The sequence below is a fragment of the Diceros bicornis genome, chromosome 5 (assembly GCF_020826845.1).
Source record: "Diceros bicornis minor isolate mBicDic1 chromosome 5, mDicBic1.mat.cur, whole genome shotgun sequence".
Taxonomy (NCBI): Eukaryota; Metazoa; Chordata; class Mammalia; order Perissodactyla; family Rhinocerotidae; genus Diceros; species Diceros bicornis.
This window is the reverse complement of record NC_080744.1, coordinates 52,790,715-52,816,613: the sequence shown is the minus strand read 5'-3', so window position 1 is coordinate 52,816,613 and position 25,899 is coordinate 52,790,715. Positions and strand designations below refer to the sequence as shown.

The 25,899-nt window shown below is 44.8% G+C and overlaps 1 protein-coding gene across 5 annotated transcripts in view; it reads right to left on the bottom strand.

Moving 5' to 3' along the window:
* Positions 1-25,899, bottom strand: part of CGNL1 (cingulin like 1) — a 155,184-nt gene that overhangs the window by 19,557 nt on the left and 109,728 nt on the right. For 3 of the 5 annotated variants that reach the window (XM_058541681.1, XM_058541678.1, XM_058541680.1), the window contains exons 9-13: positions 12,214-12,420; positions 11,200-11,304; positions 6,032-6,184; positions 4,926-5,096; positions 901-1,062 (exon numbers count right to left, since the gene is read on the bottom strand). In XM_058541681.1, coding sequence (XP_058397664.1) covers positions 901-1,062; positions 4,926-5,096; positions 6,032-6,184; positions 11,200-11,304; positions 12,214-12,420 — 798 coding nt within the window. The remainder of the gene's footprint in view (positions 1-900; positions 1,063-4,925; positions 5,097-6,031; positions 6,185-11,199; positions 11,305-12,213; positions 12,421-25,899) is intronic. The other 2 variants (XM_058541682.1, XM_058541683.1) reach the window with 1 other exon arrangement.

Genomic DNA, 25,899 nt, shown 5'->3' with positions numbered 1-25,899 from the left:
AGCACTGTCTGTCTTTTATCAAAACCTTGACAATTTTAACTTCTTCCATAGGTCTGAGGCTTATTTTTAGGTGTCTCTCTCCCTCTAAAATTCCACTGAGGTGTGTGTGTGGGGTTGGGGGCAGTTCTGGTTTGTGGTTGGTTTTGTTCTTGAGGATTATTCTTTTTTATAAATTCAGGTGGGCTGCTGTTAAGGTTCTTCCTGTCATTCTCACTGCCACTCATATTTAGATTCTATTACTTGATTCACATTTTTCTCATGTGTTGCGTTTTCATCTTGTGGCCAGATCACCCTTGGCTGGTGACTCCACTGAGCACTTTCTGAGAGACTGCATTGGACCATGTATAGACTGTATATCCAAAAATGAATTGAGCCACAGTTTGCGGCTAGCTTTGGCAAAGCTGGATCACCTGTAATAGAATATGTGCCAGAATCAGGAAATAAGAATAGAGCACGTGGAGTGGCAAATGGGCGCCAGGGGTTCCTAGGAGGTGGGCAGTTTGGGTCCAAGGCAGAGCTCAGCCCCTCTCTAGATTCGCAGCAGTCTTGTCTCCTTGGTAGTTGGAAGCACCGTCCAAAGCATCAAAGAGAAAATGAACTATCTATGTGCCCTTATGTAAAAGCACCTAACCTCTTTGCGACTCTGTCTTGCTTCCTCTTTAAGACGATGAGGACATTAGGCTAATTATTTCCATCATTCCTTCCAGCTCTGACATCCTATGAGTCTACGAACTACCAGCTTCTTCCTCAAATCAAGAAATGACTTTACTAATGTCTGGCTGTTTCAGAGAGTAAAAACCCAGGACTTCCCAAAGGCTGAGGTGTGAGCAGAAGCTGCTTCCCTGGTGTCCCACGCTCGCTCTCCACAGGCCCCGGCCCTCGCCCGTGCGGCCCACAGACCTCCATCTGCTTGAGGAGCCGGCTTCGGTCATCTTTGAGGTGACTCTTGGCCTCCAGCTCGTACTCCAGGTCCTTCAGCGTCTGCTCCAGAAGCTGCCTTTTCGTGAGCGCTTCATCCTGAGCCCTCTGGTAGTCCTTTAACTCCTCCTCCATCAGGCGCATCTAGAACGAGGAGGAGCTGAGGTGGTCAGCCGGGGTTCATGAAGAGCACAGAGACTTGACAGATGGTGCGCAGGCTGACCCCGAGGTGACCACTGACCACCACACTGGAGATAGAAGACTCTGAACAACTGCCACCTCCCTCTGGGCCTCATTTTCCTCTTCTCTAAAAAGAGGGAATTTTCCAGCTACAGGTAGCAGCCCATCGGGTTATAAATTCAATTTAGTAGATGTTGGCCAGCATTTTAAAATTAAATATAACAGAAAAAATATCAGAGTAGAGTACAAGCAAATATTGTTTTATGAAACTTTTGTACTAGATATCCACGTATTTGTAGGGATGTATGTATTACTGGGTTGCAATGCAAGATGCGTTTCTTACTATAGGTCATGGGTCAAAAACACTTGAAAACCAGGGGCTGGCTCGGTGGCACAGCCGTTAAGTGCACGCGCTCCACTTTGGCAGCCCAGGTTCGCAGGTTTGGATCCTGGCCACGTGCTGACGCACTGCTTGTCAACCCATACTGTGGCAGCATCTCTTATAAAGTGGAGGAAGATGGGCATGGATATTAGCCCAGGGCCAATCTTCCTCAGCAAAAAAAAAAAAAAAAGAGGAAGATTGGCATAGGATGTTAGCTCAGGGCTGATCTTCCTCACACAAAAAAAAACACTTGAAAGCCATTGTACTAGATAAGTGCATCCCAGAGTGTAATTGACTGCCCACCTGTATCAGCATCGCCTCAACAGAGGTTTTTAAAGTTAGGGGAAAATAAAAACTAAATTAATGACCCCCAAAGCAACCTGCAAGCACAAAATCTAATAATATAAACATACACATTTGGTGAAAACCACTGCTGTCTAGAAGAAAATTCTGTGTCAGCTGTCATGATTTACAGGGTATTTTTCATCCACAAGGTGGCACTGAACTAATAGCTTTGAAGAGAGTGCAACAAAGAGCTTGATTCACAAGGGATTGTCTGTTTTCCACTTCTCTGCAGTCTCCGCGAGGGGACCAGCCACCTCAGCACACAGTAGGTATTCCTGCAACACCTGTGTGGACCAATTCAGTGAAGTCCAACTTCCTTCCCTCCTGGAGACGGTAGAGGGCACTGGATGAGAGCACAGTCTTAGGAATAGAAAACACCAGGGGTCTATTTCCTTTAGGGACTATATGGTAGTGAGCAGCAAACTCCATGAAACAATACCATCCTCTGAGGCTGATTTTCACAGAAAAGTTGGGGAAGCCCTAAAGATAGTCTTTCTTTGGGGCCCAATAATAGGTTAGGCTAGTTTAGGAAGACCGGGGGAAAACTTCAGAAAATGTGTTCCTCTCTTGGAGGCTGACAGCAATACCTGACATTTCTATGAGGACAGCAGAGCCTTGACGAAGACATCTCCAGATAAAGACCCCCGTCTGGCTTTGGCGGTAACAGTGAAAGCACAACTGTGAAAAGACACTGAGAGTGAAAGCACAAAGTGACAATCATCCAGGGAAATGGATGATGGGACACTCTTTGGATACCAAGAGTGTACTATATATACTCCACAGCATTAAAAATCTCTCCAAAAGAAAGTCTTAATAAAAAAAAATCTCTCTATGCCTCAGTCTCCTAATTTGCAATACCGGGATAATTATAACACCTACTTTATAGAGCTGTTGTGAGAATCGAATGAGATGATAACCAAAAAGAACATGGGTTTGAGAGTGAGAAAGACTGACGAGTAAACATATAGGCCGCATTCCTTCTTGGAATCCTTCCGCGAGCCCAGAGCATCCTTCATCCCACTGCCCAGCACATCCCTACCTTCTAACACCCAGTATGTCCCTCAAACATCTAGTGAGGGCTCTGTCATACTAAGAGTACTGGGTAAGATAAGCACAAGAGTAACTAGTATAGTGTCTGGGATCACAAGTAAGCAAATAACTTGTGAACCTACTAGTGCTACCTTTATACTAATAGTTAAAAATGCCCTTTGCTAAGTGGGATTTAGAAAATCAACTGAACAACAGTGAACTCTGTCTTCATTCTCTAAAGATTCTCCTCATCAGAACTTTTCCAGCTCCACAAAAAAGGCAAAATAGGTAAAACGTCCATTTCTCTCAAAGCAAACCAGGCAAGGACTACAGCACTTAGGATGGACCCCTGCAGCTTTTTTACCGAGAATTTAACTCGTCTCAACCAAACAGGGTGGGGGGCAGTGAGCAGAGTTGAGGTTGACTTTTTAAGGATCCCGAGCGACCATGGCTTGTGAATTCACTCTTGTTTTAAACAACTCCATGACTGCAGCAGCTTGATTCAGGGTGGTACCTGACTGTAGGGTTCCTTTTAGAATGATGAGATGTCCATTTCTGCCCTTCGGATGGACACAGTGTCTCACAGAGCTAGGCTACCGAGAAAATCTAGGAAGGGCCATCTTTTTCATCGTAAGAAATCCTTTTTCGAATTACTGCTCTTTTGTAAACAACACTGGTCTCCATCTGGCCTTAACTAACCTCTCTGGATCTCAGTTTCTTTATCTAACTAAAGGATCTCAAGGCTCCTTTCCCATCCGAAGATTCTAGCAGAATAACCATTATGCAAAAAGTAACGGAAAGCACTTTGCAGGGGTCACTGTGACACTGTGATTCCTGAAATCAAAACAGCAGACCACGTGTTTGTTGGTATTCTGGCAAATATCTGAATCCCCCCACCCACTTGCTGCAGAAATCAAAATGCTTTTTTAAAATTTATTTATTGCCACAGAGAACTGTGATATCAATAGACTAATTTCAGTTCTGACTTGGAGTCCTGTATCATATGACCCTGAACCAGAGGGGATCTGTTATCAGGGTCCTTTCAGAAGTGCTCTAGAAGTCTGTAATAAATATCCATTGTTCTTTTACACAGTTTCAGCACTGACTCATGGGCGACTTTTCTTTGATCATCAAAGATTTAAAAGTTTGTTTTTTAAAGAAAAGCTTGTTTTTCTGTGGAATCTTAGTGTTCTTGGCACTGCTTATGAAAAAAAGTAAGCCATAGAATTAAAAAAATCTAATGTTAGTGTCCAGGATATACAGACTCTCTGCTATATAGTCTCGCATGTTATCTCATTTAATTATTAAATAATTATTATTTTATATATTTTTAAAGAGGTAGAAACAGATGCTCAGAAAATCAGGGTAACTTGTTCAAGGTCATCCAGCTGGCAAGAGGCATAACCAGAAATCAGTATACACTGTACTTGCATTTTACAGCCTTCAGCTTTCCATTAAAATAATCAAAACCATTCCCTTTATTTTTCTCAGTTCTTTAGAAGTCAAAACTGAAGGGAGTTAACATTTGGTTACTTTGTTCTATTATTCTTAAATATAAAACCAAGAGTATGTTTTAATAATTTCAGTACTCATAAATTCCTGAGGATTTTTTTTTTGTCTCCATTATTGTTGTTCTGAAACTCTTGTCTGACACTCCCACTCCAATAAAAGTCTATATTTTCAAAATGAATGGCAAAAAACAACTGTTTTTTTAGTCTCTGTTCTAGGATTAAATTTAAACATTAATACATATAAATCATTGGAACACAGCTGGGCACATCATTGGTGCTCCATAAAAGGCAGCTAAACTTTTTAGGCAGAGAATTTTGGATTAATCAAGAAAATGGTCAAGTTAAACTTGTGTCAGTTTCATCTCAGAGTCCCTGGGTCCTTTGTGTCTTAGAATGCCATTTGCCCCAGATAACCATCCTCAGGGTTAAGACTGAAGATTCAAGCACAAACACTGTCTGAAGAATCTTCTTAAGAAGTCCCTCAGAGAAGAGTTTCAGAGCAGTCTGGAGGGATGCTTTGAATAACGGGTAAACCAGGAACTGATCTGGCCAGGCATTACCTCATCCTGCATTTTCATGGCAGTCAGACGTGACTTTTCTGCCTCTAGAGTTTTCTCCTTCAACTGCCTTTGCATTTCTGCAAGCTCCCTGCGATTTTTCTCCTTGTACTCATCCAGCTGGTTCTGGAGCTCCAGTGTCGACGTGCGGGACACCTCGACAATGTCAGCCATCTGGAAGAAGTGACATGGGGGTGAGCCCACCCCGTGATGCTCCATCTGGGGCCAGGGAGCTAGCTTTGGGTCCCGTATAACACAGAACGTGTCTCCTCTTCTTTCTTCTACAGCCTCTCCAAAGACTCAGCAAAGCACCTGGTCCTGGGCTGTCTGGGGTTAGTCATCTCTAACTTGGAAGTGGCACGGAGGAGTGAACAAGCACATCCTTTGGAGCTAGATACGTAGTCTGAGGTCACATAATTGCTCTGCCGTGTACCAGCTATATGAACGGGGCATGTACTTAACCTCTCTGGGCCTCGATGGTATCCTTGGTGGAAATACTGAAATCATAATATCTACCCTGAAAACAATACATAGATATAGATAGAATTCTAGGTAGATATAAAGTAGCTAGTAAAGTGACTGGCACATAGCAGGTGTCAGAAAATGGCAGGCACTCGTGTCAGCTCCTAGAATGCAGGGAGCCCATCAGTTTAGTGCCTTCCCCCTTCTGGGTATTTTAGGGCAGAGATGAGTAGATGAGCAGTAACTACTGGGCTTTGAAACTGCCTTTCTCACTCCTGGACAAGGAAGATAGGTGCAAATGCATAGATTATGCACAAACGCAGAGATTCTGATTCAGGTAACATTTATTAAGTCTGCACTTACATGCCAGACTTCTCTGGGTAATGTTGAGAGTAGCTGGGCCCAGAATCCAGAGGGTACTGGCATTTACTTTCTCTAGACCAGTTTCTCTGTGTCTGGGATTTTCAATAAGTCCAAGGAGCTGGTTCAGGGGATCTGCAAATCCCTGACACATTTGTGCTTGGACATAATTGCAGGTTCCCTTAGCTCGCATCAGGTCCTCAGAGGGAGCTGGGTCCCAACCCTAAGGGTTCTATCCTACACCCTGTCCCTCCGACTCCTCCTTCTCCCTCCTCCTGCACCCTCACCTCCTTCTGGAGTTTCTCAATGGTCTTGTCAAGGTGCCATCGCTCATTCTCCATTTCATTCTTCAGTCTCCTTAACTGCTCCTTCTGCTCAGTCTCATCTTTTAGCTTCTCAGACAACTGCTTCTGCTCCTGGGTGGCCCGACTCAGATTTCTCTGCAGATGGCAGGGAAAGGACAGTGCTGTCATCTACCTACCAGGTCAGCCACAGGAACAGGTGGTGGAGGGAATTTCGCAGCCACACCACAAAGCAATCAGACCTGTTATATCAGTAATAAGGAAAAAGAGCAAAATAAAGCCATCACAGGGACACAAGGACATTGTTGGTTCTGAATTTCAGGGACAAAAGTGCAAAACTGACTTAACCAAACACATACACAAGAATGAAGGGGCAGATAAAGGATACTACAGAAATACAGAAAATGGCCAAAGCTGCTGAGGGTGGCAATTTGGGATAGTGTCCAAAAACCTGAGTGTTCATGCTAGAAAATTGAGGTTAAAATATACATTAGACCAACCTAAACCTATGTGGCAATTTACATCCTGTGATATACAGCATTGCACCTAATATTCTAGAATTTGCTCTGCAATGCAGATGAGTCTTACAGTTAGAATAGCTAAAAATGAATCTGTAAGGAAAGAGAACATTGTCCCACAGGCCCAAAGTCCACTTGGGCAGAGGGAGTTGTAATCAACAGAATCCATGGGCTTCACTCATACATAGAAAAAACAGAATCTGGCAATCCACAGACTGATGAATTTGATGAGTAGAAGGTGTTAAATGGAAGAGACATTAGTCAGAAAAAGTGCATATGAGAGGTTGTTTAGTGAATCAGCACCAAACACTAGTACTTACTATAAAATGTAACCAACTTGGATGCAATACTTTCCCTGGGTTCCCCTGAAGCTCTCATCTCACAACATCACATAGACAGACATCCTTTATGTAAACAATATGCAATTCTAAAACAAAGTCCTAAAATATCTTAGCAAGGTTATGGTGGATTCGTTAAATGGTTAAGTGTTAGGGCCACTGGCATGAGGCTATCAGGAAGGGGCACAGCTCGGAATAGGGCAGCATAATCCAGACACAGGCTGGATCATCTAGAAAATGTTACTTACTAGGTGCTAAGGGCTGAACACGGGTTAGTACAGGTACTGCTTAGAGCCTACCGGTCTCACGTCCCTGCAGAGGCCACATGAGACCAAGGGTATATATTTGTACAGTGCTTAATACTTTACAAGCTGCTGTCACATGCGGTAACCCGGGCATCCTGAAAACACTCACAAATCACTTCAGGCACTCCTTGTTTGCATGGAACTGCTCTGCTCGGCCAACAACGTGACCTGGGGCCAAAAGCCACCATGGAGGCCTTCCAGGCCCCTCCGTTTGGAACCAGCCAACACAGCCGGGCTGCTGAAGTTAACCGCTGCAGAGAACCAAGGTCAACAAAAGCAATGGGGACAAGAAGGTGGCGAAAGGAAGGCAATCAGAAATTCAGCATGAGGGCAATTAGCAGGCGTGCGTCCCACCACAGCCCAGCTGGGCACACACCAGAGACAGGGTCATCCCCTGGGATTTGTGTTTGTGGTTGATTTAGCGGTGCTGGGGGCCAAGAGGAGCACACAGGGTAAGGTCAGCAAGGTATGGTTCCACCGTGTGGGAGAAAACTCTCAGGCACATGTATCTCAAAAACGTAAATTCCTCAAAAAACAGCAATACAGATACAGAGGGCCACCAACGGATTCTTCAGCATCTAACTCAACTCCTGCCCCTACAGGTCTCCCCAGCCTCTCTTTTTCCTCCTTCTGGATCCCAGCCCCAGGCCAGCTTGGCTCCATTTAACTTCCATATGGTGTGTGCATTTCTGCTTCACCCTTGGCTCCGGCAGGGGTCTCCGCCCAGCCTCCTCTTCTGTGCCCCTGGAGACACCACAGACTCACTCAATCTGGGCCTGGTGAACACCTCCTTCCCCCTCAACACACACACATTTGCCTAAAAGAATAGTTTTGCTAAATTATTTTTAAAATATTTCTTGAATGCTTGCCTCTCTTGCAGGGTAGTCAGATCCGTAAAGGCAAAGGATAGATTTTCTATCTGGGTATGTCTCATAGCCCAGACTCACTATTAGGCAGATGATGAAAACTCAGTGGTTGAAAATGAATTACCTATCCCCAAAAGAGGTCTAAAGACTTCTTATATCAGAATCACCAAGCAAGGATGGAGTACTCCTATTTAAAATACAGATTTCTAGCCGTTTCTGATAGAATTACAATTTTTTTAGAGTGGGACCCAGAAATTTGCATTGGAAAGTTACCCAGATAATTCTAATATACTCCAAAGTTTAGAAACACTGTTTAGAAGAATGCTCTGCCTCTTCAGTTATTCAAGAAATACATTCCAATAAGTCATTGCTGAGAAAATATGGCCCAAATTCACATGAAAAGAAGCAAACTTGGCAACTTCACATTTAGGAGTAGGGGTGAAATGCTCTGTAGCTACAGTGACTGTATTTCCAACACCAGCAATACAAGCCCACTGATTAATAATGGGACAAAAATTGGAGGAAAATTTATCAGGTCAGAGATTCCAAAACACAGAGTTGGTGGATGTACAGCAAGTTCCCTTGAATTTGGGGACCATTACCTGTCAATGGATGTAGAGCTTTTACTATATGACTGAATAAGGCCCAATTAGTCCATATTAACAATAACCAAATGGCAAGTGAGCCTATGGGCTTAAAGGAATGAGAGGGTTGATGAGAAGGAAGCTGGTCTTCTCAGAGCCCTTGCCATACAATAACCATGGACTGCAACTGTGGAAGCATTGGGGCTTTTTTCTTCTGTTGTCTCAATACACAGAAGTCCAATAGTGGGGGGGGGGGGGGCGGTGAAGGTGTACAGAATATATATACCATTATCCTTCCCTAAAGAAAAGAACTGTGGCTTCTCCAGGAAAGGTTTCTTCACTTCCCCATCTGCAGAGGCCATTTCTCAAGGGAATCACAGATGTCTAGCCTTGAATGCAGTTCAAGTAGATCTACACAGCAGCATAATCATAAACCAAGAGGCAGGGGTTGAGCAAACTGAGAATTGCATCTTTACAACCCTCTGCCACTTTCTGACCGAATCATAAGTCGTCAGACATAAGTTCACATGGTCCTCAGCTGCTATGTAAAGAAATATATTTATTGTACATGAAGATGCAACAGATGGCTAAAGGCACAAAGATTTTGAAATGCAAAATGCTTGTGTGAAAAAAATACCAGTTACTCTTTCCTCTTCCTCCAAGGGTTAAGCTCCCTCCCGGCTGCCAGCTCGGGGAAGAGAGGCATGCAGAAAGAGGTATCAGACTAAAGGAGCTGAATAACCTGGTTCCCAATTTTAGAGAAAACAAAGTATTTTAGAGTGATGGTGCACTTTTCACGGCACTACTTTTGAGACCAGATAATTCAGATAAAGACAGTGCGATTGTTGGGCCCTTTTTAAGTTCTTGTTGTATTGTGTTGCCAGTGGTTAACATGGCTGCACACTGCACAAAGCGCTCTCACCATCTCAACACCACTGGGAAAACAGGCCTGAACAAAAGTAACACGCCAGGGATAATTTCCAAGGCAAGGCGGAGGTGGGGGTGGGTGGGGATTACAGTAAAATCTTTAGGCCTTGAGGCCATCATCTGTTCTCTCCACTGAATTAAGTATGAGCTGCAGATTCACAGCTGGTGAACTACTTCTTTATGTGCAAAACTTTCTGGTTTGACTAAAGGACAAGACTGAGAGACTATAATAGCTGTGTCAGCATGGACGTCACACAAAGGTGCAGATTTCTGTCTCTATCCAGTACAATGTTTTTCCTCCCTTTCTGCCCTCAACTAGCTCACAGATTTAAACCCTTCACTATGGTGGCTGGGTTGTAACCACCCCAAGGCTGAAACAGCAGCAGAGTGAAACTCCATCCACATAAAATCAACCGAACAAGAGTTTGTAACAAAGATCTAGATTTAAAGGAAGAAAGAAATCCAAGGTGAGGACAGTCAGACACTGAACTTGGGGAAAAACCAGGGCTTTCCTGTATGCAAAAACAAGGCCCCTGTGCAAAGCCGGGAAGAAGGAAGACCACTGACTGGGGGTGAGAGCCCCCGAGTCACAGCTGACCTGAGTGAATCTTAGGACACACAGCTTCCTCCCCTCTCCTCCCCGAGGAGATGAAGCTGCACACTGAAGGGGAAGCTGCATCAGGCATTTACAAATCTGACCCCCGACAGCTGCTCAGCTCTTAACAGTTCTCACGTGCCACCCCCCCACCTCCCCTCACCGGCAAGGGAGTCCTAATGGAAAACTTGAACAACCTTCCTCTTGGACAAATGCTCAAAACACTGGCTTTTACCTCCTCAGAAACTCGCCTGAGAGAGGCTTGGTGCTGGTTCTTTAAAACCCAAGAACAGGTAGAAGGAAGGACATACCTGGATCCCGCTCAGGTCACTGTGCAAAAGTGAATTTAGAACTTCAGGGCAGGTTTGTGTTGTTTTTTAGAATGTAATTCAAACAAATCTTTTTAACCTTCAAACAGGAAAATCTAACTTTCTAAGAATCTACTGATTTTGAATAGAGATCGCTATCTAGTTTCACGGAAACATCTTCCTCCTGCTCCTCTAATAGCCGTCTTGAAGGTCTGCATCCATGGAGCACACTTGCCCAGAGGAGAGAGGAAATGGGCTTCTGCCAGACAGCCGACTCCACACCGCCTTGGGGACCAATCCTGCCAGCCTTCTCGCAGAATTCATATTTTATCTTTGGAAAGCTGTCAAGCTCTTTAATGTCTAGATCAAGACTTTTCAACCTCAGCACTATGACTTTTGGAGCCAGACAATTCATTGCTGTGGGAGCTATCCTGTGCTTTGTAAGATGTTTAGCAGCATCTCTGGCCTCTACCCACTGGATGCCAGTAGCATCTCCCCAGTTGTGACAAACAAACATGTCGCCAGACATAGCCCAATGTCCCCCAGTTAAGAACCACTGGTCTAGATGGATAGTTTGAAGTCTAGGGTGGTTATTACTATGTAAGGAGCTACCTGGAAGGAGAGGACCAATGACAATCCATACATGTTCCTCCAATTTTGCCTCTCTGGACTTCCTTTGTGAGGGATAAAGACAACAGCTCTCAGTGTTTACCTGAGCGTCTTCTAGCTCACTCTCCAGGGTCCTTCTGGCTGACATGGCTTCTTTTTCTTCCTTTCTTGCATGCACAAGGGCTTCCTCTAATTGCCGCAGTTCCACCTACAATGAAACACAGGGTCAGCATGTACTCAGATGCATGTTGTGCCTATGCAGCCGACTCGGTGGCATGAAGGCACGCAGAAGAAAGCCACAGACACAGCCGGCAGCATCTGTGGTCACAACGTGCCTTTCATGGGCCCAAGATGGTACACAGCAACCGCATTCTCGGATGTGTGTCTGTCTGCAGTTCCGTACTTAGCCAGGAGAGATCATCCGAATCATCTGGGATGATTTTTTGAAAATACAAATATCCAGCCTCAGCCGTGGAGCTTTAGAAACAGCAGGTATTGTATGGACGCGGGCACAGAGAGTTATGGAAAAGGCGTCCAGGTGGTTCTGATGGATCGTTTGGGGAAGCTCTGTTGGAATACATCTCTCTCCACATTTCATTTGTCCTCTCTTTCACTGCCATTTCTCACTGTCATCAGGATGTGTCTCTCGCTAACAGCCTCCCACTTTTAGAGATCTGGCAAACCAGATAATTGGTTTGTTAAATTTGTGTGACTTCAGAAACCATCACCATGTGTTAAAAAAGAATAAATAGCCATGAGTGAAAACCGGCCTGCTGGTGGTGTTCAGATGGGCTCTTCAGGCGTTTGGAGGGCTCCACTAAGTGTCAAGAGGTGGAGTGTGTCTGATGTCCGGGTGAGGGGGATTCCCATGTCTATACATGTGTCTCCCACCCTGACTTCAGGAGTCCTGCTCCCAGGCCTCTCTAGAAGCTCATCTCCCATTCACACCATGTGCAGAGGAACAAAAGAAATGGTTTGCAGAGAGGATCATTCACTATTGCCTTGACCTTTTCTACTAGTTTATGATAATAAATCCTCCTGCTTCTGAAACCACTCACACAGGAAAGAAGAAGAATCAGCAGCTGCCAAACCTGTGCTGGGGCCCCGTGAGCCTTACCTCGCACTTCTTGAGCGTTTCCTTTGCTTTGGCTTCGTCACCTTTCACGTCAGCAATCTGCCTCTGGAGCCGAGCAACGCCGCACTCCAGCTCGCCGATGCTCCTCCGCAGCTTCTCGTTCTCCTCCTGCAGAGCCTTCATGTGCGTTTCAGCCTCCAGCTGGGTTTGCTCTGAAGTGTTGCTCCGACTGGCCAGGACCTCGACATTCTGTTAACAACATGCAGCAGGTGAACACGGGAACCAGTGTCAAGGGGCAGTCCCCAAGCTTCGAGGATGGCTGACATGTATTAAAAACCCACTACGTGCCAGGCACCCTGCTAAGCCAGGGGTCGGCATGCTACAGCCCACAGGCCAAGTCCAGCCCACTTCATGTTATTAAAAATAAAGCATTACTGGAGCACCACATGCCCACTCGTGTGCACACCGTGTACGGCCACTGTCATGCTACAACAGCTGAGTGAGGAGCCGTGGCCAAGACCTCAAGGCTTGTGGTGTTGCAAAGCCTAAAATACTTACTATCTGGCTCTTCAGAGAAAAAGTTAGTCACCTCTTGCCTGTGTTAAGTCCCTGACATGGGATTTCAACCTTTTAACAACTCTAGGAGGTGAGTACTATTCTTATTACCATTTTAAAGACAAAGAAACTGAGACTTGGGTAGGTTGAGGAACCCATCCAAGTTCACTTAGGAGGAACTGCAATCAGGCAGACCGAATCCAGAACCTGTTTTTGTAACCACCGTGTTCCATTGAGCAAACTTCCCTGAACTCTCACCACGTGCAGGGCCCCTTAATATAAGCTCTTGATGAACGACAGTTTCTGTTTATAAATTTTTTTAATGTCCAACACAAGACGGTAATTAAAAGTTGCTTAAATTATGATACAGTTCCTAGTGCAAGCTCTAGGCGCGATCATCTGAAAATGAGCTCGTCCTGCACATAATTCATGACAGAAGGAATGGCACCAATTACACGATGGTTTTGGTTAATTCCAGATGTCACATGGGCTTTTTACTCTTTGGCTTAACAACTTGAAGTGATAAGTGGCCTTGTCCAGAATTCCACCTCTCCTGGCAGACCTCTCACCTGCTTTCCATTTCTCCACTACGACAAAGATGCCAAAATCAGCAAATCTAATGCTCACGACACAGCGCTGCAGATGTCTGCAAGGAAAGGCAGGCCCAGGGAGAGCAGATTTGGTTTCGAAGGCTATGTCACGGCTCACTTGGGAGAGCTATCTGCCAGAATCACTTGCTTGCCTGCATAACCTTCCAGAAAGATCTTTAAATCTTTTAACAGTACAGTAAGCTGTATTATCCTGAACTTGACCAATTAGAGAGTTTCAGAAACCAGAGCATCTTTTCACAGCCCAAATATTTAATTCTATACATCTAGGAAAGTCCATCAGAGCAAGGCTACTGAGTCAGAATGAGGTTAGCTGGCATTGCTAGACGAAAACTACAGGGCCCGGCAGCTGGGACTTCTCGGGACTACCTAGATGCCATCTCCTACTGAAACCAGCAAGATGAAGAGAGGAGGAATAAAGCGTGGTTGAAAGCTTGTGAAAGGATCTAAAGAATCCAATAACTGGTCAGAGTAGGGAAAAGAAGAAGAAAAGTCTAGATTGTCCATTCCTACCCTAACTCTCCCATTAAAAGACAAGAGATTACAAAGCTATGGTTATCAAGACAGGGTGGGACTGCAGAAGGATACACACAGAGCTCAATGGAATAGAACTGGGAGTCCAAAAATAAACCCAAGATTTACAGCCAACTGATTTTCAACAAAGGTGCCAAGAAAACTCAATAGGGAAAGAAGAGTCTTCAACAAATGGTGCTGAGACAACTGGATATCCACAGGAAAAAGAATGAAGTCAGACCCCTTCCTCACGCCACACACAAAAATTGACTCAAAATGGATCATACACCTAAATGTAAGATCTAAAAGTATAACACTCTTAAAAGAAAACATAGGAGTAAATACTTGTGACCTTGAGTTAGGCAAAGGCTTCTTAGATACAACACCAAAAGCACAAGTCGCAAAAGAAAAAATAGATAAATTAGACCTCGTCAAAATTTAAAACGTTTGTGCTGAAAACGATATCATCAAGAAAGTGAAAAGACAACCCAGAGAATGAGAGAAAATATTTACAAATCATATATCTGATAAAGGACTCATATCCAGAATATATAAAGAATTCTTCCACTCAATAATACCGATCGCCCAATTAAAAAATGGGCAAAGGATCTGAGGAGATATTTTTCCAAAATAGATATAAAAAGTCCAGTAAGCACATGAAAAGATGCTCAACATCATTAGTTATGAGAAAAATACAAATCAAAACCACAATGAGGTGCCACTTCACACTCACTAGGAGAGCTATAACTAAAAAGACAGATAATAGCAAGTGCTGCACAGGATGAAGAGAAATTGAACCCTCGTACATTGCTGGTGGGAATGTAAAATGGCACAGCCACTTTTGGAAAACAGTGTGGCAGTTCCTCAAAATGTTAAACACATTGTCATATGACACAGCAATTCCACTCCTAAGTATATATCTAAGAGAAATAAAAAACATATGTTCACACAAAAACTTTTACACAAATGTTCACAGCAGCATTATTCATAGTAGCCAAAAAGGGGAAACAACCCAAATGTCCGTCAACAGATGAATGAGTAAATAAAATGTGGTATAGCCAAACAATGGAATATTATTTGACCCTAAAAAGGAATGAAGTACTGACACATGCTACAACGTGGATGAACCTTGAAAACATTATGCTAAGTAAAAGAAGCCAGTCACAAAAGGCCACACATCAACATTTATAAGAAATGTCCAGAATAAGCAAATCGATAGAGACAGAATGTAGATTAGTGGTTGCCTAGAGCTGAGGGGAATGGGAGGATTGGGAGATGACAGCTAAAGGGTATGGGTTTCTTTTTGGGGTGATGAAAATGTTCTAAAACTGACTGTAATGATGGTTGCACGATTCTTTGAACATACTAAAAACCAATCGATTGTGCACTTTAAATAGTTGAATTGTTTGTTATGTGAATTACATTTCAGTACAGCTAATTGAAAGACAAGGGGAGCGGAGTTGGGATGGAGGGGAGAGATGATGCATGTCCCCCATCAGTCTGAGGTCTGCTGAGTGAGGAGACTAGAGACATCTGCCTAATCTTTTAGTAAAGCAAAGAACACTCACATGTGCAGTCAGTGCTCTTTCATTCACTCAGAAATCTCAGGAAGAACAAGGATACTGAAAACCAGATCTGGTTGAACCTGGACTGGGCCTCACTGGCGCCCTAACATGCTGGATAAAGGACCTAGGCTGTGTTCTGATGTTTAGGACTTGGTATTTTGTCTGTTTGAAAGTTGTGGGGGCACATTCTGAGTCCTGAGGGATTACGTGCCGGGAGGAGGATGGACTGATAGGGCAAGTCCATCCCTCAGCTTATGGCCGCCAGGGGTCTGCCCCAACCCCAGCTTCCAGTTTCACGGGCCGAGTGTGACTCTAGAGGAGCTTATATGGGTTGAGATATTCACTCCTGTCTTGACTATTTGTAGAGAGATAATATGTTTTTCTCTATGTCTTCATAGTGTGGAGACCACATTATGTTTACAAATAAATTTAACTTAAGCCTCTGTTGGCAAACCCTTCCAGAACCCCTCCCCTGTCCCCACCCACACACACATACCCAGTCCACTATTTTATATAAAGCCCACAGGACAAATTTCCTTTTCCTGAAACCATACCTAATCCACCTGCAGCGGTCTTGGAATGCAAAAAAACAAAAATCACATCCCCCTGTTCAAGGCAGGGCCCAAATGCAAGCTCTCTTCCATGACTTCCCAGCAAAGAAAAGAAAATTGGTCGAGAGGACCTCCAAAAGCCCTTCCATCTCTGCACTTTGATCTATGCATCATCTTTTCCAAACGCTTACGTTTGTGTCTCATGAATGTGGCAAAGGCAGCAGAACTCCACTAAGGCCAGAGCTGGTAAAGATCTACTCAGACAGGAGGTCACTGGGGACAAATACTGCTAACCTCACTTAAGTTGCTGGTACTAAATTTCTATGGTTCTTTGATCTTAAGTCCTGTACATCAAAACAAGATTGGAGAGGATGTTCCATCATAAATAAAACCCAACAGCACACAGTTTTTAATGATTCATTTAGCCTATGTAATATCTATTTTTAAAAAGATTATGTGTTGGGGCTGGCCCAGTGGCACAAGTGGTTAAGTGCACGCACTCCGCTGCGGCGGCCCGGGGTTCGCCAGTTTGGATCCCGGGCGCGCACCGACGCACCACTTGGCAAGCCATGCTGTGGCAGCGTCCCATATAAAGTGGAGGAAGATGGGCACGGATGTTAGCCCAGGGCCAGTCTTCCTCAGCAAAAAAAGAGGAGGATTGGCAGATGTTAGCATAGGGCTGATCTTCCTCACCAAAAAGAAAAAAAAGATTATGTGGATTTGCTTTTTAATATTTTAACTATTATTCATTCATACAAGCAGGCATAAATAGTTAATAAAAATCAACTCCAACTCCTCGGCCACTCCAAAAGGTTGGCTACACCACGCTGGGTCATTACCACAAAGGCAAAAGTAGTAGATGTGCTATGTCCCTTTTTCAAGATTGGACTATCCCCTAAAATTGCACTGAGATCAATTCTTCACCTATCAGACAGCCAAGGTCAAAGGCTGGATAACACAGAGTGTGGGTGGTGTAAGGAAACAGGTTCTCTCATCCACTGCTGGTGGGCTATAAACTGGAATGAGCTCCTAGAGGGCAATTTGGTAGTATCATCAAAATTACAACATATAGTCCCTCTGACAAAGCAACTTCTTTTCTAGCACTTATCCTACAGGTGTGCAAAATGACATATCAACTAGATTATTCACTGCAGCAATGTAATAACAAAAGACTGAAAACAACTAAATGTCAATTAATCAGGCACTTGTTAAATAAATTATATCAGTTCAATGATAGACTGTGCAGCTGGAAAAAAAAAGGAACAAGAAACTGAGGAAAAGGCAAGGAATAGAATGGGACACACGGCATGCTTCTGTTTGTATAAAAAGAAGAAAAGGGGGATAAATATGTATTTATTTGGCTACACAAGAAACTGGTAACACGGACTGGCTGTGAGGAAGGGAACTGGGCTATGGAAAGTAGCAGAGGAAAGTATTCCATTGCAAACCCTTTTGAATTCTGAACTATGGAAATTTGAGAGATATTAAAATTTTTTAAATAAATGTAATTTTCTTTGAAAAGATTGACTACCAATGGCCACAGGCACTTGGAGGACAACTCAGCTCCCCAGCCTCGTTCTCACTTCCTCCAGCCTCTAGAAACCCTTCCCCAGCCCATTTGTGGATACTTCTGGGCCATGAAAGATAGCAGAGCCGGAGCCCGGGAGCAGCTGTACAAACAGAGCATAGCGCCAACTCTCCCACACTGGTTTACATAGTTAAGAAATTCCTTTTCACCACATATAGCTGGGAGAGTGGAAAAGGCCCAGATGGCCCATGGCTTGCACTTACACAAGTGCTTCTCCAAATTTTCCACCCAAGCAACCCCAAGGCAGAGAAGTCCAACGTGGGGTGATGAGAGACATCCAAGGGACCAAAGAGAACTGTTTCCGAGGCTTGGGTTTTTCCATCAAAAATGCTTGTAAATTTTGCATTTGACACCATAACATTTTTCATTCTACTCCTTGTCTCTTTTATATTAAGATGTTGTGTCCTTGGTGTCCCGGGAAGATGTGCCACTTCTACCCTGGAGCTTTGCCAAGCACTCTCCCTCCCCACTCACCCAGCTCACATACAGGTATCTCAGCCCGACTAACACAGACATAAATCATCTCAAGAATGGAACTGTCATTTTTACTCCTAAAAATGCATATCTAACAGTGTAGAAGAAGGAGCAGGGGGCTCTACAGTTGAGCAGAGCAGACCCAAATCCAGGCTGTGCCTCTTTCTGGGGCCCTTCACTCAGCGTGGCCTCACAGAGACTTAGTTCCCTCATTTGTAAAAGGGGAATGAAGTTACCTACCTCATACCCTTTTGGAAGTATCTTGTTAACTGAGGTGACGGCTCTTGTGGTAGCCATTGTTATTATTACCAGGTCAACAAAACCCATGTGTTTCCCAAAAGGGAAGGACTTTGCACAGCTCACCTACTGTGGTTCTAAATCCTCAAACTTGGCTTCAGACTGCAATCTGCACATTTTTATCAGCTACTATGAAGCTCAGATTTCTCAAAAGAGAGAATCAAGATCTTGTAACAGTCTTTCCAGGACAATTGCACCACACAAACGAGATGACCCTTTCTTATTTGAAGAGCAAGTCAGATTTCTTGGTTGGCTAATTCATTAAAAATTTAGCCCCATTCCCCATTCGAGGACGGTCTGGTAAACTGATGGCAACTAAGAAAATTCTTCCAAAACAGACAAACAACGTGTTTCAAGGTGCTGAATTGCTAAATTTCCACTACTTCTAAAATAGTTGACTTTTAACCATATGCTCCAATTACTGATTTAAAAGATGGGGGTGGAGGGATATACAATTGTTTCACATAATGAAAAACAAAATCCTAGTCTTTTCCAGGTACCACCATTTGTTGCAAATAATGACGTGCATATAAGCTGGTACATTTTCATGAGTTAACGTCCACACTTAGAAACGTTCACACTGTGCCCTGGGGTCAGGGGAAACTTTTATCCATAACAAGCCAAAAACTCCCCAACAGCACCACAGAAGGCCAAGTCTGAGTGTTTTTCCCGATCCAAAGGCGCCGACATGCTTTTCTTGCAGGAGCACAGACCTGACACCTTGCTCGGACAAGTAACCACATAGGCCGAGGCCCTCCTGGCTTGTCCTAGTGCAGACCCAACACACAGACATGTCAGGCTTTACTAATTAACACAGCCTCTGCTTTTGTTTCTTTCCTGTCTCCCTTTTTTGCTGAATGAGTGAAAACAGCTGAGGCGTGGGGACTGGGAGTCCAGGGAATGGAATGTTAGTTTGTCGGTTCCATCCCACTGGCCACCCCCATACTCCAGAGTGTGGATCTCAGCTGATAGGTACCCCGAGTGTCCCCTAGGTCAGGTCACCTGCTGGGAAGTTACCGCCTTTCTGCCATCACAGCTGGGAACGTCCACTTTCATTTCCAGGACCTGGGTCACAAATAATGAGTCCCTTGCTCACTCTGAATATATAGAGAACCAAGTCTCCTGTATTGTGTGTTCCGCTTCCCCCTCACCTGAGCACCAGTCAACTATTTAGGAATACAAGCACTATATATTTTAGTCATAAGCCACTCACTCCATCTTCCCTAGTTATCTGTGAATGTCACTGGCATAAGGCCTCTAAGCCAAGGGTTCTCACATTTTAATGAGCATAAAATGAGCACTTGGGGGTCTCATTAAATGCTCATTCTGACTCAGGGAGTCTGGAGCAGGGCTGGACTCTGTAGCTTTAACAAGCTCCCAGGTGGTGCCAACGATGCTGGTCTGTGCGCCCCACTTTGAGTACTGAGGTCTAGGCCGATGAGAGGCTGCTCAAACCTGAGGGCCTTCCTGCAGAGGTTCCAGCTCAGGCCCCACCCGTTCAAGATCGTTATGCTTCTTAGTATGACGCCAGTGCCTGGGATTGGGTGTCAGGCAGCTTGGCTGCTACTGCAGGCTTGACAGCCAGCTCACCCTGTGACCTATGCAAACCCTGACCCCTCACATCCTTAAAGAAAGTGTAATAGGTAATACTCAGCCTGAATGGGTCAGAAAATCCAAAAAGAAAGATAAGAGACAAAAAAGTTTAAAAAGTTGAAATCCCTGTATGAATAGAAAGTAATGGGCTTTTCCTTCCTCCTTTTTGACTCTGCCTACTTACCATTTGGACAAGTAGGGGAGTTGAGCCATTGAAAAACATCATTTTTAAACCCCTGTTCTAAGAGCTACATCAGAGTTTCCAAAAATTCTCTCACTATATTTCTCAAATGCCAATACCATTCTTTCCCAACATATTCGCAGTTCAGAACTGAACTGGTTATACTCAATTCTCATTGATAAGCTCTTTTCGTTTGTTTGTTTTTGGCAAGGGAGCAGTGCATGAATGAGATGGGAATAAATGTGGCAAAGAAAATGGCAGAGAAGTAGAGGGTACTCATTACCAAAACCTCGACAGTTTCAAGGAAATGTGATTCCAAAGCCAGGAAGAGTGGAGGTCAATATTCAATTTCCTTTTGTTAGAAGATGTGGATTCTGGACCAGACTCTGCTAATAATTTACTGTATGACGACTTGAGGGCAAGTCATTTGACTTCCATCTGCCTTCAGTTTCCTCCTCTCTAACAGGCAATGGCCAGTCTACCTAATTTCAATGTCCCAGCTCTAAAAGTCTGGGATTCTAGAGTGAACTCGAAGAAATTGGGCAGTATTAAGGAATCATGGAATTAAATAAACTAAGAATTCCGGAGGTTTTACTCCTATAACATCATGCTTAAATTTCATTTTCAAATGCTGTCGGCTCAATTCAGATCATTTTTACCAGAGTCCTTGCCAGCCTCTAGAGCTGAGGACCAAATCTAAAGACAGCCAACTTCCCACCACTGAGCAGAATCCAGTGTCATTAATTTGCCATAACGCACTGAGTTTAAACACATCATGCTTCACGAAGATTTTGTTTACATCCTATTTTTTCACTGCCTTAGTGGTAATTTGCCTGCCTACAAATCCACCTAAAGGATACTCCCTTTTAATCACATTCAATTACCCAGTTTTTCTTATAGTAACTCAGTGATAACACAGGTTAAAATATCATTGGTTTTCTTCACAATATCCTTGTGAAATAAATCAACGTACTTTCCTTTAAATAGTTCAGAAACCAGCAAGATTTTCTCTGAGTGGCCTGTAATTCAGACACAGGTCCAAGACAAAAGCTATGCTACTAAAATGCCTCACCCTTGCCTATAGAATGCATTTGACATAGGCTGTCATTTAAGCCATACAACAAACCTATGGGTATCTCCATAGGTTTGTTGTAAAACTACCTATGATAAATATACTCTGCACCTAAATAGGTCAAGTGATTTTTCCAAGAGGCAACATGCTCAGGCCTTGACACATAGTATGATTCCGTTGATACGAAATGTCCAGAATAGGCAAATCCATGGAGGAAGTATACTAGTGGTTGCCAGATGGGGGAAAGGAGGAATTCGGATGTAAGGGGCTTCATTTGGGGGTGATGGAAATGTTTTGGACTTGGACAGTGGTGATGGTTGCCCAACATTATGAATATATACAAACCACTGAATTGTACACTTTAAAATGGTGAATTTTATGTTATATGACTATTATCTCAATAAAGACAAAAGGAAAAAAAAGAGTTCAGGCCTTGGAGTCAGCCAACCTGAACCAGCCTCGCTTGTTGCTCTCTAGGACTCAGTTTTCCTCTTGTTCTGATAAGGAAGGGAGACACGCTAAGTGCGTAGCAATGTTTCAGGCACACAGTAAGAACTCCACTGATGATAGCTACGTATTAAGGTAAGGAAGCCAAAAGTCACACAACCAGGACTTGAAGCCAGCTCTCCGACTCCCTGCCTGTGATCTCTGCTACTTGCTTCTGGGTTCTTCCCGGTGGAGCAGCAGCTTCAGGGAAAATTCCCCACAGCCGGCCAGAGGAGGGAAAAGGAAGGGGGCTTCCTTCCAACCAGAGGGCTTTAGCTATGTCCACACACTCACTCTGATTTAAAGGGGGGAAAAAAAAAGGAATATGCAATTGTTATCAGGGGCCTCTCTGGGTTACAGACTTCTAATTATGCTTTTGCTTTTATTTTTTTAAGACCACTCCTTAAAAAATTCTTACAAAAATGTCCCTGGTTTCCAGGAGATAAAAAGACCCCACATCATATTCACAAGACACCATTTCCCTCACCATGAGAGCCAAGTCTTAGCTAATCTTGTGACCAGCATGTAAAAGTTCTGTTTATAGAACCCAACATCCCCCCCAGGGTGCAGTCAGCCCTTCAAGAAGCTGCTGGCTGGCAGAAGAGACTCCACCCAGACAATGCTATGTGTCCGGGGCTCTGCGTCACCAGGAAAATATTGGGGGGTGGGGGCAGGAAAAAAGCAGGGGTTAGACACCCAGTTAGATTCACTTCCTCACTGACAGATCAGAGTTTTATAAATGGTTAAAATCAGCCTGCTGTCGGCATACACAAGTCCAACAGGTTGCACGGGATTTCTGAAGACAGTAGATAAACAAGCAGGGTCTCCAGAGCACTGCCTACTGGGGAGTTATGGGGATCCTTCCAAGATAAACCAAAGGCTCGATCTGGAAGCCAACAGGTCCTAATCAAGACCACAGTTCTATACTGTTCCCTTCCCAGAAATCTTGTTATTTGTGAAAGCTGATCCTTCAACTTCCCCATTTTGCTGCTACCATATTTCCATAAATGCTGAGAGGATCAACCCTAAGTTGTAGAAATCACGCCATTTAAAAAATTTAAATAAAAATGCTTAGACCAAGAACTCTCAATCCAATGACCATTTCCATTAGTGCCTCTTTGCACCCCCCAACTAGACCAAATTTTCATGCAGAAAATTGTCAGTTTTTCCCTTTGTCCCCTACCTCCATGGCTGCAAGAAGAATGCTAACAGGGGCTGGAGAAAGAAAAGCAAGACAGACATCACAGTTGCGATGCAAGAGGTTGGGCCAATACTCTCACGGAGCTTTGAGGCTGCTTCCCACAATCCCCAGGATTAAGACACACAACAAGGGTAACCTTTATTTATTTCCTCCTTCAAAGATGTTGGCTGTTCCCTGGGACAGAGTTGGGCAGACTGGGCTTCTGCAAAGCCCACGCCTGGTCACCAGCCCCCTCCTTGCAGACCAGCCTGCTGGGGTCAGCAGCCAGCTCTAACGGGCAAAGGAAGCAGGGCCAGAAATAGGAATGTTCTAATCCACGTATGGTCACCTGCCCACTCTGAGGTTTTGTCCAAGGAGCAATTTCTCTAAACCACAGTCTGGTTTTCTTAAAAACAGGGATGGCATTATGGATCCATTCACTGCACGGATCAAGAAAAATGAAAGATAATAGTGCCAAATGTCAAAACACTAGTCACTATATAAATAGCAAACAGCGTCCAGGAAGGAATTAGTATGTACCACCCAGAAGTTAGAGAACATAAATCACAGATTTCCTTCTCGACAGAGGCCTTGAAGGAGGCGTGGTGACTTTTTGGCCTCCATCCCCTCGGACCAGTTGTTTCCTAGCTGTGGCCGCTGGCACTACTCTCGCTCAGTCCCTCCATTTCTGAATGAAGGGAGAACAAAATGTCACCTTTCCTCTCAGAAGAGCTGGGAGAGACAGAGGGGGAGGGATGGAGTAACCCAGTCTAGTTCAAGACCCACCCCAGGACTGCTCAAGGGCCAGGTCCCATCAGTTTTCTTTTTTTGTTGTTTTTTGCTGAGGAAGATCTGCCCTGAGCTAGCATTTGTTGCCAATTTTCCTCCTTTTTTTTTTTTTGTTTTTTTGCTTGAGGAAGATTTGCCCTGAGCTAACATCCGTGCCAATCTTCCTCTATCTTGTATGTGGGTTGTTGCCACAGCATGGCTGACAAGTGGTGTAGGTCCACGCCCAGGATCCGAACCTTTGAACCCAGGCCACCAAAACGGAGCACGCTGAACTTAACCACTACACCACAGGGTCGGCCCCCCATCAGTTTTCTTAAAAAGACCATTTCGGGCACCTACCACAGAAGCCCCCATAAATCACCACGGCAGTCATTAGCACTGCTCACCAAATATTTCAGTCCTTCTCCCCTCCAGGCACATGTATGATGGCGCTGGCCTGCCCCCTTGAAGTCATGTGTGGCCACATGACTAGCTTTGGCCAATGAAATGTGAGTGCAAGTAGCACTGTATCCAGGTACAAGCTCTAAGAGCCAATCAGTGAGTCACCACATGCCCCTCCCACTGCTGCAGCGATCATGGACTCCTGGGCCCCCGGTAACTCTGATGAGCAAAGCAACCTCCACCGGCACACCACCATGACCCACATGAGAAACATAATGTGAGCAAGAAATAAGCTCCTCCTACTTAAGCTACCAAGCTCTTGTTACTGCAGTATAACCTAGCCTATCACATTTCGGCAAGACCTTCTACTTACACGTTCAGCCCACCACCCTTAGTCCACTGAGAACAAAACCTTGAGTATATCACAAGCTTCATCCCAAAGAGCCAGTGGAGCTGCAACAAGGAAAGAGCCTGGGCTTCCAGAGGCAGGGAGACATGGGTTCAAATCTTGACTCTGCCACTTACGAGCCACAGGACTCTGAGCCAGTCGATTACTCTTCACTGAGCTGCAATTTCCTGGACTCTGAAATGGCAATTATATCGCCCACCACACAGGGGCATGGTGAGGATTAAAGGTAATGAATGTAAAGTATGCAGCGCGTGGCCAGACACGCAGAGTGCACTCAAGAAAGAGCAGTGACTGTAGTGACCCTCACCACTCTCTTCACACTGCTTTGGTCACTTACCAGCTGTGGAACTGGAGCCTCCGCTTCCTGTTCTGCAAAATGAGGAGGTAATGCTGTGCCTGCTCTCAGGGGGGCTGCAAGGGCTCAGTGTGACAGTGTCTGTGGGAATAGCTAGCATGATGCAGGGTTCAGATGGCAGCTGCTCAGAAAGCGAGAACACCCACTCTCCCCCATACTCTAAGCGCTTTATCTGGCCTGCCCTGACTGAGCCCTGGAGCGCCAAGAGCCAGTGAAGCCGCACCCCCGTGCACACAGAGGTCCCAGTCTCCCTGAGCCTTCTGCCCCGAGCTCCAGATTGCCTTTCAGGCCCCATCTGACCAGATGCCTACTCCTCCAGACCCTCAGCCAAGTCACTGGCTGCCATTTACTGGACCACAAGCACTACCTCTGTCCAGAGACTATGACTTTGGAGCCCCGCACACCAACCTGACTCCCAAGAAACCCACACAAGCCGAGGTGACCCACGAGTTTAAGAAGCCCCCTTGAATGTTATTCGCAGAGATCTGGCCCATCCCCAGGGCCAGCTCTGCAGAAGTGGGGGGAGGTCCCTCGCCAGGGCTCCTACTGACCTACTATTGATGACTCAGAGAGCCTGGGGGTCCCTTCCTGCCCCAGCTTTGACAGTTACAGCATTCCAGCAAGGCTCTGAGGAGCAATCAACCTCACATCTAGGAAAATCTGCCATTTGTCACCAGACCCCTGGCCAAACACTAAGAGTGTCCTGAAGTGTGTGTCCTTAGTGGCAGCTTAATGAAATGCTATCACTGGTATTGAAACATCCCAACTGCTCCCAGACCTCTGAGCGTCGCCTACGTGGAAGGAACACTGGAGGCAGAACGGAGCATCCTAGGCCCAGGGCAGCCCGTCACTAGCTGTTTGACCTGAGGCAAGTCACAACCTCTCTGAGCCTCATTCCAGAGCCATCAAATGTGAGGGGACAAGGGAATCCAATTAAGGATTTAAGCATTCACTGCTGATAGTCTACACTCAATAAACGTCCAAGTTAAGTGAGGACAGTGCTATGCTTCAAGAATTTGAAGAGAGTTACCACAAGAGAGTTAAACATGTTCACAACTGAAATATAAGTAATCATGGCCTCAAGAAAAGGTCATGAGCACAACAGTCTAATGGCCTCTAAGATCATGTCCG